Source organism: Acanthisitta chloris, unplaced genomic scaffold, assembly GCF_000695815.1.
Source record: "Acanthisitta chloris isolate BGI_N310 unplaced genomic scaffold, ASM69581v1 scaffold13837, whole genome shotgun sequence".
In the NCBI taxonomy this organism is placed as follows: domain Eukaryota; kingdom Metazoa; phylum Chordata; class Aves; order Passeriformes; family Acanthisittidae; genus Acanthisitta; species Acanthisitta chloris.
The window spans coordinates 44,559-60,309 of record NW_008682132.1 but is presented as its reverse complement, the minus strand read 5'-3'; the positions used below and the strand labels follow the sequence as shown (position 1 = coordinate 60,309).

General features: G+C 39.7%; 1 protein-coding gene across 1 annotated transcript in view; it reads left to right on the top strand.

The window, feature by feature from the left end:
• WHSC1 (Wolf-Hirschhorn syndrome candidate 1) overlaps positions 1–12,976 on the top strand; it is a 59,010-nt gene extending 46,034 nt beyond the window's left edge. The window contains exons 9-21 of the mRNA XM_009078402.1: positions 870–1,001; positions 2,053–2,176; positions 3,193–3,393; positions 4,043–4,222; positions 5,279–5,435; positions 6,171–6,376; positions 6,818–6,921; positions 7,175–7,444; positions 7,540–7,656; positions 9,440–9,581; positions 10,279–10,385; positions 11,516–11,720; positions 12,604–12,976. Coding sequence (XP_009076650.1) covers positions 870–1,001; positions 2,053–2,176; positions 3,193–3,393; positions 4,043–4,222; positions 5,279–5,435; positions 6,171–6,376; positions 6,818–6,921; positions 7,175–7,444; positions 7,540–7,656; positions 9,440–9,581; positions 10,279–10,385; positions 11,516–11,720; positions 12,604–12,869 — 2,211 coding nt within the window. The 3' untranslated portion in view covers positions 12,870–12,976. The remainder of the gene's footprint in view (positions 1–869; positions 1,002–2,052; positions 2,177–3,192; positions 3,394–4,042; positions 4,223–5,278; positions 5,436–6,170; positions 6,377–6,817; positions 6,922–7,174; positions 7,445–7,539; positions 7,657–9,439; positions 9,582–10,278; positions 10,386–11,515; positions 11,721–12,603) is intronic.
• Positions 12,977–15,751: the final 2,775 nt, after the last annotated feature.

The following is a 15,751-nucleotide window of genomic DNA, read 5'->3' as shown; positions in this document are numbered from 1 at the left end:
GTGTAGACCAAAAAGCCTTGAAATGGGCTTAAGTGAATTGGGATGCTCTCCTGGAGAATGTACTTAGTGAAACACAACTGAGTACCATCTGGGGGCAACAGCATGAAATTTGCATCTGCTGTTGTAATGTGAGATGAGACAAATGACTTGGTTGTCCATTCCTCCTTAAATTCTATTGAACTGAAAACTACTATGTGTTTTCCTTTGAATATGTTACTTGGGTTGGTTTTCTAAAGTAAATTATGACTATTTTAAAAACTCCTCCATATTTATTACATCTAGATCTGTTAAATAATATTTGTCCATAACATAGCTGTGTTTTGTAGCTTTTTGAATTCATTGTTGACTAAAACTCTCCTTAAACATATTGAGAGCTGCTTGTTTTGTTTTTCCTCTCTTCTGTATACTGTTCCCACTTTGAATATTTAGGTCAGAGATTTTCATATAAAGCTTGAAGTTTACCAAGTTTCTTTTTTTAAAATTGACTGTTACTTTCTCATAAACCACATACTCCAACTTTAATCAAGGGATTTGAAATATCCCTATGTTACTGACTAGGCACTCTTGGCTAACTGTATTACAGAACTGAGTCTAAATAAAATACCATCTTTCAAAGTTTTGGTGTTCTGTTTTGGCTGCTATTGAGTTGCTGACGGGGGTGATTGTTATATAGTCCTTTTGATGAGACTTCCACAAATGCTTATTCTGGTTTTAATCAAGTTTTTCTTGAAGGTGGGGGAAACAAAACTGAAAGATTGTGCCTAAATCTGCTAGTCTGAGTTGCAGGCTGTGTGCTTCCATCACTTGATGTTCTCTGCAAAATTGACCATATGTGACTGCTTTCTCTAACACCTGTGTTTAATCTTCAGATCTCTGATGGCCAAGGAGATGAGCGGTCAGAGTCTCCCTATGAAAGTGCTGATGAAACTCAGACTGAAGTGTCTATATCATCCAAAAAATCTGAGCGAGGAGCAGGAACAAAAAAAGAATATGTGTGTCAGGTGAGAGACATTAGCTGGGGCAGCAAGACATGTTTCTTGAGCTTTCCTAGAAAAGGTTTTTTTAAACATGAAAATGACAAGATCAGGCGAGAATCAGGTTTGCCATGGGTGTCGGAGGTGTCTGTTAGTGATGAGTTTGCCACACCAGTAAATGGATTCTTAATACCTAATTATTTTTTTTCATGACCGGCAGTAAGTCACTTAGCCTTTCTGCTTGAGTTTCCAGATCTCTAAGATAAGCATAATTTGTACCTCAGAATAAGCACAGGAGTGTTGCCAGGTGACTAGCTGGATGATTCAGAAGAGCTGCTTGCTTCTCTGTTAATAAAGAGGAGGAAGTCAAAGCCAGTGGGGTTTGTGCTTTGCGTGCAGCAGAGATGGCAGTGGTGCACTGGGCACAGTGTGTGGGTGGCATGCAACTGAAAGCAAAAGGCTTCTAGAAGAGTTCTTAGATTATGAAATGTTAGCACAGTGCAAATAGATCAAAATTTTTTCCATGAGCCTGGGTGAGCAGTTATATTTCCATGTTTTCTTGCATGTAGTGATGGTGAGGTTATACCTATCTTTAAATGCTGAGTGATCCTTAAATTGTGACAGCACTGTTGTTTGGTTCATTTTTAGTTATGCATGTATCATTGCTAACCTCTCAGACAGAAAAGTATCATTGTGCCAACTAGATGAATTTCCTTTTGCCAAGGAAAAGGAAAATAAGGATGCTTCTTAACCCTGCATCTTAACTCAGATGCAGCAGTGTGTTCAGGGAATATTTCTTAAAGCTTTTTCTTCTATTCCTTTTTTTCTGTCAGGTTGTATTTACTCCTGAGCCATGGTTCTGTGAGTGATATTTCTAGTGGTTTAATGATTCTGTTACCTGTTTCGGCCTGAAGCCAGGGCATGTGAAGATGCTTGTAAAATTGTCTTTCACTTGTTAGATCTGATTTCAGCAATGGGAAGAGAGATTTTTAGGAGCAGTATATGAAAAGGAATAAAGAAAACAGTTTTTTCCAGTATGAACTTTTCTTTAACATTCAATGCCTTTGTGTTGTAAAAGCTGTGTGAAAAAACAGGTGATCTCCTACTGTGTGAAGGACTTTGCTATCGAGCTTTTCATGTAAGCTGCCTTGGGCTCTCTGGAAGACCTGCAGGAAAATTCATTTGTAGTGAATGTACATCAGGCAAGTTTGTCCCTTTTTATTAATTTTTAAAAAAAGAGTTTGTAGTTTTCCCATACATTGTTCTAGGACATTCTCCTGGACAGAGTATGTATCTTTGGAGAACCCTTATTTCTCCTTTGGGACCTGACAGGGTGGGATTTCATAGGGTACCACTAAATGTGCCATGTTTTAGAAAGTTCCCTGGTTTTGGTGAGAACTCTTTTGCAACTTGGCTAATTTAGTCTGAATGCCATTGCCTTAATAACTGCAGATTATTTGCTCTCTGAGTACAATTCCAGATGAGATTTAAAGTCTGTCACAAAGACTTAAGAAGTCCTAGAAAAAAAGAGCCACAGGTGAAACACTCTAAGTCCTTTTTCAGTCCTGTGTGTATCTATATTAATCTTTTACTTTTCTTGTTAAAAGACTACCTTATTGCTATTAATTTCGTTTGCTTTTAATCCTGTAATAACTGCTTGGAAGTTCTCAATCTCAAAACTTTACATTCTTACTCATAAGCTCATTTCTGTACATGCAGTAAACCTTGTTGGAACAAGGCTGCTTCAAAATAAAGCTGTTCCAAGTGGTCCATAGAGAATATTAGAGGATGCTTCTCTTTGGTTTGTGGCCCTGCTTCAAATTTCACGGGGTCACAGACAAGCCATCATCCTACCTCACTGGTTTAAAAAAAAATTACAAAATAAAAATGCACAGTTGTTCTGATGTACTGAGGCTTATAAATAAGAATGTAAAAGCAGTTGGGTGAGGCTTTGGGTGTTGTTGTGTACACTTTAACTGCAGTGGGTTTGCACTGTAATTTTATTTGATCTGTATCTGAGCAGATCAGTATTTAATAGCAAAGAGTTAAAGAAAATAGGTTTCTGCATCAAATAATAGAGTCTGGTTTGTTGACAAAGCACAACCCACACAACAAAAGCAGCTCCCTCATGCATAACACAAAAGCACAAGAGAAGCATTTTACATTCATATGTTTGGATGACAAATTAGTTACATTCTGTTTATCGTTTTGCCACCAGGTGTGCACACCTGTTTTGTGTGTAAGGAGAAAAAGGCAGATGTGAAACGCTGTGTTGTATCTCACTGTGGAAAATTCTACCATGAAGCTTGTGTGAAAAAATTTCACCTCACTGTGTTTGAGAACAGGGGCTTTCGATGTCCTCTGCACAGCTGCCTCAGCTGTCATGTTAGTAACCGCTCACATCCACGGATCACAAAAGGTAGTTTCATTTTAGGTTTTTATGAATTGATTCTCTTTATGGTATGTTAAGGTAAAGACTCTGTCCATTTAAGAGCTGCTAGCTGCAAATTTTCAGGCATATATGGGCTATTGATTGATTCAGAATTCTTAAAAATAAAAGAGAATCATTTTAGTCAGCGTTAGTATTTACCTTGTTTGTGCTCTTTATTTTGAAGTAGCTTTCAGTTATCTGTAGTTAACCGTGTTTTCTTCTCAAGAGGCTGAAATCTAGAATGCATAGATGATGAGGAGAGAGGCCAAGCAGTGAAGGCAGCACCTGAGAATGTACAAACACTGCAGCAAGGCTCGATGAACATGGAGGCATTTGATTCTGTGCAGGTTTTTAGCTTTGGGCAGCATCTGTAGGCAAAACTGTAAGAGTGAGGAAAGCTTTTCTACCCTGGGTGTGTATAGTTAAAGCCTATACATTTAAATATTACCATGCTTTTAACTGGGTGGAGGGTTCTTTAAAAATCTGTGAATTCAGTATTGTTGGTAAATGCAAATACTCAGGCTTTGAAAAAACATGATGGGTATATATATATAGGCTTCCTCAGGCATTTTTTTTAGCTGCAAGGATATAAATCAGTTTTGTGCCAAAGTAATATGGCAGTGTTCTGCTTTGCTAGGGAAGATGATGCGCTGTGTCCGCTGTCCTGTCGCGTACCATGCTGGAGACGTGTGCATCGCTGCGGGCTGCGCCGTCATCGCTTCCAACAGCATTGTCTGCACCAACCATTTCACTGCCATGAAAGGGAAACGCCATCACGCGCATGTCAATGTCAGCTGGTGCTTTGTGTGTTCCAAAGGTAAACCCACCCAGAACTCTTACATAAATGCAGCGTCAATATCCTTCCACTTGAAATCTATTTTGCTAATCTGTTTATAGAAAATTGTTAGAAATGCGGCGTGGTGAGTTAGGCTTTGTTAGGTTTTGGTGTAACTGTCAGGTTGGCTTGTGCTGCTTCAGGGTTGTGTTTTTTTCCAAATATAATTTATTAAAGAATGTTTTTACTTGGACTTTGTCCAGCAACCAGAAGCCTGATTTAATTCTTTACCGTGTTATGAGAAGTATTTCTCTGTTCTTTCCCCTGTGTTCCATGTACTGAAGCTTTTGCTGTTTCTTTATTGGTGATACATAATATTACACCGTAAATATTTTAAGAGTTGCTTTTAGTTTAGCAGCAGACAGCAAATTGAATCAGTATTAGTTGTTGCTGAGAGTGCTGCTAATTAAGGGTGTTTTGGTTTATGCTGTACAATAAATCTCTTCCTTATTGAGAACCACAAAATGCATCGTGCTGATTAAACTCGTAGCAGTGAAAGTTTACCTGATTTGTTATCAAATTAACATGCAGCATTTCAGCTTTTAAGCTGCAGCTAACTTTCCACTTGATAATTCGTGGGACAAACTAACAATCTCATTCCCTTTCCCTCAGGGGGGAAAAAAACCAACAAAAAACCAACATAAGAGAAATCTGTTGTGGTTAAAATTTTTCATACAGTGAAATGTTAATATATGTTAAACTATGTTAAACATATTGTAGTCATTAAAGTACAGCAAAGTAATTATAATTTGTGATGCATTATTCTGGCTTTTTTATCACCAGCTTGCTTGTTATTTTTGCATGTGTTACTAACCCGAGTCTGCCAGGCATTCAAATTAGTCAGGACCTTTTGGCTTTTGTGCACGACTGAGCAGTGTGTGTTTGTAGAGGGCCAGTGTGTTTTAACCATTTGTTTTCTAAGTGAACCTACCACATGTGTATCACTCTGCTTCTAACCTGGTTGGAATGCAGAACTTTAATTTTGATCTTGATGGTTTTCAACATTTTTTTTTCTTTTCTCTTCCCCCTCCTCTGAAGGTGGAAGCTTGTTGTGCTGCGAGTCGTGTCCGGCAGCCTTTCACCCTGACTGCCTAAACATTGAAATGCCAGATGGAAGCTGGTACTGCAATGACTGCAGGGCGGGCAAGAAGCTCCATTTCCAGGATATTATTTGGGTTAAACTGGGAAATTACAGGTCTGGTGAAGGAACTTATGTTGTTGTACAGTACTGGCATGCTTAACTAAGGATCATGCAGTTGGTTGCTCCTGTAGACCAGCCTTGCTGCACTCTGATTTCTCATTCCTCTGTGAATTAGGGACCCCAACTCCTTGCAAAGCTTCAAGTTCAAAGACTTGCAGCTTTGCTATTGCTCTCGGCCAAGTCATTACCCACACAGGACTCCTTGAGCCTTCTGACATCTCTTTCCAGTGTATGAGCTTTCAACCCCTTTTGTTTCAGAGATGTCTTCAAATAAATTGGTACAACTTCTAATTGGCTAAATTACTACCTTGCAAGCTGGGAGATCAGTCACTCACCTTGTCATTGTTTCACACTGTGAGATTTGAGTGAGATAGAGGGGGGTCAGGGTTATCCTAGAAATATTAAGAGCTGTCATGAACCTTCTCTTGATCTTTGACAACTAGAGTGATTGCAGGCCTTGTAAAGATGATGATTTTGCTACCCAGGCACAAGGAGCCCTGTGTGTATGCTTACCTTGCAGGCCGAAGTCCCACAGATCTGAGTGTCATGCTTTCCTTTTCTAGTCTTCTCACATTGCCTAGTGAGTGAGGGGAGGAAGGGATTTTAAGTCCTCTTGGATCTTGGAAATAACAAGCAGTTACTGCTGTTTGGAGTGATTTTGTTAAACTGTCTCTTGCAGAAAGAGTTTGACTAAAATGCTGTATTTTTTTATTTGTACTTCTGTGCTAGATGGTGGCCTGCAGAAGTTTGCCATCCGAAAAACGTTCCCCCAAATATCCAGAAAATGAAGCATGAAATCGGAGAATTTCCTGTGTTTTTCTTTGGTTCTAAGGATTACTATTGGACACACCAAGCACGGGCGTTCCCTTACATGGAGGGAGACAGAGGGAGCAGATACCAAGGGATAAAAGGAATTGGAAAAGTCTTCAAAAATGGTACATAGCTAAAAATTAATAAAAATATTCTTGGGATATGCATGCTTTGCTTTCTTCACACATAGCCTTGGGTCTGGTTTTGTACATTTGTTTTATACTATTGAATTGAAGAAATTGTTATGGTGTCCTGGGCAGCAGTTACTATTACTGTCTTCAAATGAAAGCATTATTTTCATGGCTTATAAGAGACTCATTCTAGTTAAAATTACTTCTGGTGATTTTTACTCTCTGGAAAGCAAAGTGTAACTGGGAGACTGAAGGAGTAGAGTTTGTACATTTGTTAAGGGCATTAACACCCCAGAAGCATTGTTTGCAAGAAAATTGAATGATAGCACTAGGAAGTAGATGGTGCTTTGTTTAATACATATGAGAATTAGCAAGTCAGCTTAGGGAGAGTAATCCACTTTCTAGCATTTCTGTTGATGTGATAATCTTTTTCAGCTTTGCAAGAAGCTGAAGCTCGATTTCGAGAGATAAAGCTGCAACGAGAAGCCAAAGAAACCCAAGAAAGTGAACGTAAACCTCCACCATACAAGCATATTAAGGTAAAGTTTGGGGGAACAACACTGGATACTCAAAGGTCTAAGACAGCACTGGAGAGAAAGAGCTGAGCGGTGAGATGGGGACAGGTTGTAATGATGTGCTGGTAGTTGTGCTTTTGCATCATGAGATGGTAACATTTTGGTTCCCCTGGGGAGAATCTAGTGTTGCAAAACCAAACAAGTAACCGCTGTAATAACTTACAATAAATTCAAATGTCTTAGAGAGATGTCTGAACTATCTTAATGTATTTTTCAGGTGAATAAACCTTGTGGTAAAGTGCAGATATACACTGCTGACATATCTGAGATTCCCAAGTGCAATTGCAAACCCACAGATGAAAACCCTTGTGGCTTTGATTCCGAGTGCCTCAATCGGATGCTGATGTACGAGTGCCATCCACAAGTTTGTCCAGCAGGAGAGCAGTGCCAAAACCAGTGCTTCACAAAGCGTCAGTACCCTGAGACAAAGATCATCAAGACTGATGGGAAAGGCTGGGGGCTGGTTGCCAAGAGGGACATTAAAAAGGTATGAACCATTCTTGCCCAGGAAAGAATTGGTGGCTTGTGATGTTGTTTGTGGGTTTGGTATATACTTTACTAGTGATACTTGGTACCTTTCAGGGAGAGTTTGTGAATGAGTATGTTGGAGAGCTGATTGATGAAGAGGAATGTATGGCAAGAATCAAATATGCACATGAAAACGACATTACCCACTTCTATATGCTCACTATTGATAAGGTAGAGTATGGAACATTTTTTGCCATTGTTTAGTTTTAACATAATTTTGATCTCTTTTTCTTGTGTTGATCAGATTGGTAGGGCACTCTGCAACCTTTGATGTTCCATGGTTTCATATATTCACAGCATTGTATCGTCTGTGCCTGCTCTCTCCATTCTCTATAACACACCTCATTAGTTCTGTGTTATGAAATAAAATACAGATTAAGGTCTGTAAGTTGTGCTTTGTTGCTTAAATCAAGTACTGCAAAGTATTTACCTGCCTAGTCTTAAAATGAAGTATGAAGTTTTGGGAAATAGTAGTGATATGGTTGGAAGAATTACTGTTAGCAATCCTTTTACTAAAATTTCAACAACAGAAAATGAATTCTCACTTGAGAGAATGTGGAATAGAATTGTGAGGCTGTGTCCTATATTAGGCATTTAATCTTTCTTGCAGCTATCTGTCCCTTTCTTTGTTTATAGCAAAACTAGGCTTGTGCTTTGTTGAAACTTTTCTGAAAGCATTCTCTACATTAGCAGGCAGCCAGCAATCCACAGATTGATTCTGCAGCAAATTATTGCAGCAGATTAATGAACGCACCAAATTAATACAGCATCTGTGGTTCTGTGCACAGCTCTGAGTATTTCGTTCCTGAGAAGGGGAAGAAGGTGGAGAACCTGGACAGCAGGGGGAATTGGTCATATAGATGATATTGCTCCAGTTCCCAAACAGCAGCTTAGGAGGAAAACAGGAACTAGCTGCCAGTCCTGCATTTTTTTCAGTCCAAATTATCATTCTTTTGCCCAAGACTGTCCTGCCATGTGTTTCCACATCTACTCTGTTCATCTACTCTACTAGTCCTGTAACAGGAGTTCCCGCACAAGAGTTATCACCAAAGAATGATGAAACCATGTTTCTCAGAACACTTAAAAGCTTCTCACCCCTCTGCTATATCGACATACATCAGCATGTTAAATACCTGAACTGAACATGTATTTGACTCTTGCTGTAGTTCATAAATGCTCATAGTGTCTTGCCAAAACTGCCCATGCCATTTTGAGGCTGAACAGCCTATGCAGTTAGAGTGGCTGGGTATGCATGCACATAGGCATGACAGTCATACAAGTGCATTATAAAAATGAATTAGAAGGAAGCAATAATATTTCATAAATAAGCAAAGCCTTCCTAAGCAGCTCTGCAAAGAAACACAGTTCTGGCTATTTTGAGATTTATTTTATTTTGTTAATGTCTGGTATGTTTGGTGGAGACAGAAATTAAAAGGCAATTTTGGAAGGGATTTTTGTAGTTTACCAAGAGCTTGTTTTTTCTTTAAACTAGGCTGATTTGGGGAAAGAAAGCTGGTGAGAAACTGGTAATCTCTGCAAGTCATCATATAGTGACTTGGTAAATAGCATAAAGCACAGTATATGTAAATGCCTCACAGCTTTGTGAATGCAAAATAAAGGTAAACAGTCTGAGTTTGAGTTTTGAGGGTTCCTTAATATGACCACCACAGTGCTCACAAAAACACTTATCCTGCCACGTGGCTGTGATGGGTGCTGGGAAAACGTGAGCTAGAGCATGAGTATTGCTTTGGGAGTGTCACATTCCAGGCCACATGAGACACTACAGTTTTCAATACAACATGTACCATCGTTTTGCTTGTGTGCTCTGGGTAGAAACACCATGTCTGTTCTGAATGCTGCTACTGAAATAATTTATGGATTTTTGTTGTTGCTGTTGTTGCTGTTGTTGGGGGGAGAGAAAAAACATTGATTCTGTTGCTGGTTTGGTCTCCAGGACCGTATTATTGATGCTGGCCCCAAAGGAAACTATTCTCGGTTTATGAATCACAGCTGCCAACCAAATTGTGAAACTCTAAAGTGGACAGTGAATGGAGACACTCGTGTCGGGCTGTTTGCTGTGTGTGATATTCCTGCAGGTACATCAACTTGTCTTGGGTTTGGTTTCATCCCCTAAGTTACACCTTGTGCGCAGTTACGAGTGGGATGGTCATGGTTTAACTGATTCAGTGCAAATATTTTTGGAAGAGAACTGAGCACCCAGAGGAGATGCTTTGTGACATGCCTTTTATGTTTGTTCCTTAATAGTGAGTCCCATGGTGAGTTTTGTTGCTAGCTTCTAAGGCAAGTATCCTTAGTAAGTTAGTATCCTTGCACTCACTTCTTGTTGGAGAGCCTAGTTTTTGTTCTGGAGATCTCAAACAGTAACTGCATCTTTTCACATGAAGATAATAAGCTTAAGGAGTGGATGTAGGAGACTGTTTAAAAGTAGGTATCTTCTGGTTTGTGTACACACATGCTCACACATATAATCTCTCTGTAGCTATACAGATAGATAGATAGAATATGTGTGTAGACCAGACACAAGCATTTTTGAGAAGTCAAACCAATCTGTTTTAAGATGCAATTGCTTAAGACATCGTGCTTTATCGGCATCTAGTTAATTGTTGTCAGGACTTATGAGCAGTAAAGAGGGGGGAAATTCTAAGACAGAATATCAACAAGCAAGTACCAAAGCAGCAGACAGATAATGAAAGCTGTATTTGTTTGTAATAATGTTGATAGAATTTGTTACCTTGTCCTTCATAATGAAAGGGTTTGTCTTATCTCATTCAGGGACAGAGCTGACTTTTAATTACAACCTTGACTGTCTGGGCAATGAAAAAACAGTCTGCAAATGTGGTGCTCCAAACTGCAGTGGATTTCTTGGGGACAGACCAAAGGCAAGTAATACATCAAGAGATCTTGACAGTCTTGTCTACTAGCCTTGGTTTTGCCTTTGGGGTATGTGTTGGTGGATGGGGTTTTATGTTATGGTAAGGATTGATGATGCATGAACAGATGGTAACTGTTTTCCCAGTTCAAAGCTTACTATTTTCCTTGCTGGGAAGAAGGAAACATTATTTTACTAGACATAACCTTGGTGGTAAAGAATACACTGTACAATTACAGCAGGTGATACTGGTTTTGGAAACACCTTAAAATGTTTTCTATCACTTTCTCCTACGAGAAATTAGTTACTTTGGGTCCTGTAAGACATATTAGTAGCTTCTGGAATCAAAAGCTTATTTTAAAAAAGAGATTCCAGAGGGAATAACCTGCCCAATTCTGTTTGAAACATGGGGTGGGGAAGGGTTGCAAGAGCTATGAACTGACTAAGAACTTGCCTAACTACAGTCAGTGTGATTATTCTGCCATTGCAGTTTATATTTCCCCCATCTAAACCTTAAAATATGATTATTTAGTTAAGATTTGTTAAAAAAAAAATCAGTTGAACTGAAGAATTAGAAGTGAGTTTTGAATGAGGGGAAAAAAGATACCAAATTATGTCCAGAAACTGTATCTGTGATTCACGTCAGGTTAATTTGAAACCTGTAATCCAACAGAAATTGTTGGGGCTTCCTGAAGGGCTGGCATAGGAGCATGAGGGAAGTACCACCTGTGAATGTTGAAAAGATGCAATTTTTTGTAATTCCAGCATAAGTATTCACAACTGCAAGAGAAAAATGGGTATTGAAGTGATCGGTGGTGCAAGTACAAAGTGAGGGTAAATTAGCCACAGGTAGATTAGACTAGAAATTGGAAGACCTTTTGTCAGTGACAAGAAAGTGAAGGGGGTTTCCTGTAGAAAGGTACTATAGGGACAAGATCTGGTTTCAGGATAACTTTTCACAAGGGTCAGTGTGGGGTTTTTGTCAACACAGATCAGTATGGTGAGGCATTGGACAGGTCTGCCCCAAGTCAAATTTTTGGTTGTGCACAGTCTGCCAGATGTGCCAGCAGCTTGGCTAGGTTATGTCATGTTTTGCCTTTGGAAAACTGGCATTCACAGATTTACATCTTGTTCTTTTAGAATTCTTCCACTAATGCCTCAGAAGAGAAAGGCAAAAAGACCAAAAAGAGAACACGGAGACGCAGAATGAAAAATGAAGGGAAGAAAGAATCTGAAGATGATTGTTTCCGTTGTGGTGATGGAGGCCAGCTGGTATTGTGTGACAGGAAATCTTGTACTAAAGCTTATCATCTCTCCTGTCTTGGTTTGGTGAAACGACCTTTTGGTGAGTCAGCTTGCCTCTCACCCTTGTATAAGTAATTTGTGCATGTACCTCACTGATGGCACTGACACCTTGTCAGGAGTGTCATCTTGAAAATATTGGGTTTGTATGGTGAGAACTTCGTGCCTCATGTGGGAGCAGCTCTCCTTGGATATGAAGACAAAACGATGGCCTCCTCCTGCCTCTTGGCAAAATGAGCCATTTGTTTCACAAATGTTGGTAATTAAGTACATCACTTGGTCAGAGCACTGTGGTTCTGTCATGGGAAAGTCAATTATATCTAAGAAATGCATGAGTTCAAGCCAGAAGAATAGCAGCAGCTTCTAGAAGAAGGTGAGTAGGAAAATTAAGAGCAGCAGACATCAGGTTGCAGTTCTAGATATCACAGGAGTTACCTGGTTGCAGTCAGCCCTGTCAGGTGGGATATGAAGAAGGAAAGCAGGCAAAGCTTGTTATCCCAGAGACAAGGACTGGTAAAGTCTGCTGGGGTGAAAGGGCAGCCGTAGGTACAGCACACCACCCATCCCTGAGCAAAACTGGCAGCAGGTGAGTGCTGTAATGGTAGGCAGCACTGGACTGAGTGTTTGGATGCTCTTCCAGCCTCCAAGTTCTGTAAAATGCTGTTGAGTAAAGCCTGAATCATTTCTTCTAGCTGCAGCTGACTGCTGTATTAAAATGAGAGTATGTCAAGTCTGCTCCTTACAGCTGTCGGCTGAGCTTTAGAAGTAGGATGTAGCATTTTGCGTTTTGAGATTAGCCCTGGTAGTTGCTGTCTCATTTGCTTTGTCAGGAAAGTTGTGCATTGTTCAGCTGCTAAAAGATGAAACTTTAAAAGACGATGCCACATTTTACTCCCCACTAATGGGCTCTTCATTTTTGATCGCAGGGAAGTGGGAGTGTCCTTGGCACCACTGTGATGTCTGTGGCAAACCCTCTGTTTCTTTCTGCCACTTCTGCCCAAACTCTTTCTGCAAGGAACACCAAGACGGGACAGTACTAAATTCCATGTTGAATGGACAGTTATGCTGCTCTGAACATGTTCTCGGGGTGGATTCTGTTGAAACTCAGAAGGCTGAGAAACCCCGCAAAAAACTGAACAAGTTGAAGCCTAAGAGAAAGAGGAACAGATGGATGAGAGCTGAATGCAAATAGTCATGGACTGCAGTTTCTACTGCTAACACTATCTTGTAGATAAGTTGTGAATATGACCAGGGAAGGACACAATTTTACATATATTCTGTAAAGGTTACATGGGGGGGAATTTTTTATTTTGTTTTGTTTTTTATAAATCCACTGAGCCAACCACAGCAGTCTTCTGCTGCTTCTGCACTGATAACGAACTGCAAAGTTCAGTAAACTTCAGGACAAACCAAACTTATTACTCAGCATTACAGTTACACTTGAATTTTTCGAATGTAAAATGTTCCCTCCAAAATACTTGCAGATTGGAGGTAGGTTAAAATCAAACCAGGTAGGCGTAAACATAGGTTTTTTTTTTGAGATAGTATTTGTCAACCAACAGATGTTTTAAATAGTATATCCTTGAAAGAAGTTGTTAGCTCTCAAGTCCTTTTGAGTAAGAAATGGTTTGCTCTGTGGTCCCAATGAGATTTGCTTGCCTTGTGTGTTTTTGAGCAAGCTCTTGATGCCAGTCATGATCCAGGTGCGTATCTTGCTATAACCACACACACCCAGCAATTCCTTTGTGCTCTTAGGAAGTGATTCTTAAACAATTATGGTTTTAAATATCCTTCCACCAAGAAATGTAGTGCATGGTGGGAAAGGCACACCCTGTACCAGAGAGGGGAAATCTGACATCGAAAGAGGTTTTTTCTATACTGTTTTTTCCTGTATTTCAGCCCAACGAAAGAAAAGTGACTTGATCTTGCAGAGCTCTACACGTCTGGTTTTAAAGGGATATTGTCTTGCAATCTAGGCCCAGTATTCTAGGATTTTTGTGTTTTAATAAAAATAAATCTTACAAAAACTATTATTTGGAAAAAATTACTTTACTTTTTTTTTCCTTAATGTCAGGTTAAACACAGAGACAAATGTTTCTTTGGAATGCTTGGAGACCAAGCATTACAACCTCATGATAGTGCAAGAAATGCCCAACAAGGAGCTAAACCAGCCCCATGAGTGAAACAGAAGGTGAAACTTGACTTAAGTGCAAAAACCAAATTCAAAACAACTTAAGTAGAAGTGAAATAGATTTTTGAAGAGGCATGTAAGGAATAATTTTAATGTGAAATTGAGCCTGACTCTGTTCCTTTTGATAAAGTTTTTATGAAACTGGCTACTTGACAGACTGAAATGTTTTGATACATTTTTAGGAGCTCTGCTCTCCACTCTCCTGTCACCACTGTGTTGTGTCAGCAAAGCTGTTTTGAGTTCTTTGCTTTAGCATTAGGTTCTCACACTTGCAGTGAGATGAATATACAAGGTTTAGTATTGATGGAAATAATAGTAGAACTAGGAAAAAGCGGTAAGGAAAAGTGTCTTTACCAGTTTTCTTCCCAGTGCATGTCCTTGGTGTGTGATTAGGCAGTGTTACAAGCACGTTTTGACTTCTGCCATTGTTTTCTACCCTCTGTAAACACCATATGTGCCTCCACGTCCAGTTAGTCATTGTGTATGCCCTAGCTTAGTTTGCCTTTAATAGTGCAGAAAGTCTGTGTAGCCATTTTGAAAATGAAGCCTTGCTATATCATGAAAGTGTATGGTTTTTTTCCCAAAGTATTTCTTCAGGATTTGATTGCAGATTTAGTTTTTGGAATTATTGAAATCCCCATTTATTCCCAACACATAAAACCTTTGGTTTTAGTGGAAGATATTAATTGAAAGAGGTTTTAAATATTGCATTGCTCCATCCTGAACTCTTTAGTTTCTGTTTTGTGTGTGACAAAACTGCTTTGTTCTTTGAATCAGTTTTTATAAACACTGTTGGAAGGTGAATTTTTTTCACATAATTTGAAAGAACTAGCACATTTCAGAATAGGGGGAAGGGTTGTATGTTTGCATTGGTTAAAATGGTTTGCCAAGCAGCTAAAATTCAAGATTTCTTAATTGATTCTGAGGGAAACTTTCTCTCTGCCATGGGAGTGGAAAACAGTCCTGTGCCTAAAATGAAAACCCAGAAATGGGATTGTGGATGTTTCTCTAGTATTGGGTTTCGAGGAAAGCCAGGTCAGGTAGTGAAGCAGAACTGTTTTCCTCATTGCTTCTACACAAAATGAAGGAATTTGATGTCATTGGGACCATTCTTTGAATGCTATACCATGTTAGGAAGGCACTATAAGAATACCTTGAAATAAGTTATTATAAAATTTTACCTTTACATTCCATTGCTTTTATAATCTGTTAATTTTTTTTAGTTGTTTCGCTGGTATTTTCTTCTCCATGTGTAGGTGTCACAGCTCTGGCACTCTGGAGCAGTTATGGCCCAGGTCCCAAGAGGCAGATCCCACTAAGCCGCTATCTCAAGCAGTTAGTGACGGGCACTGCTGCAGTAACAGCATCTGGGTTAGGACTGGGCATGGGGCTGACAACTCCCTGCCCACCTCTCCAGTGGGCTCACAAGCACATTTAGCACAGCAGGATGCAGGACAGCCACTCCTTCAGATCTGTCTGTGGGGACATAAAGCCTTTGGTGTCCAAAGTGATCCCTCTGAGTGCTCCTTCTGTAGCATTGCATTCACACAAACAGATCTGAGCGAGTGGCTGTTTGGCTTTCTGCTTCCTTCTACCTCTTCTCTGCTCTTTGCTACTCAGCTCTCTGCATCACTGAGACTGCAAGCCAGGAGTTTGCTTTGAGTTCCTAGGAATTCATTCCTTCTGCTGGGCGTGTCCTTTAGATTGATCTTTAAAAGAAATGTGGATCATATTCTCCCTTAATACATACTGACCATGTAACCCCAAGAGCTCCACCTCAGGTGGTGATCTGGGAGAATTTTAGTTTCTGAATAGGGAAAAGTGGGGCTTAGGTGTCTTTCACAAGGCTTCCGTACCCTACTCTGCAGCCTGGGAAAATAGGC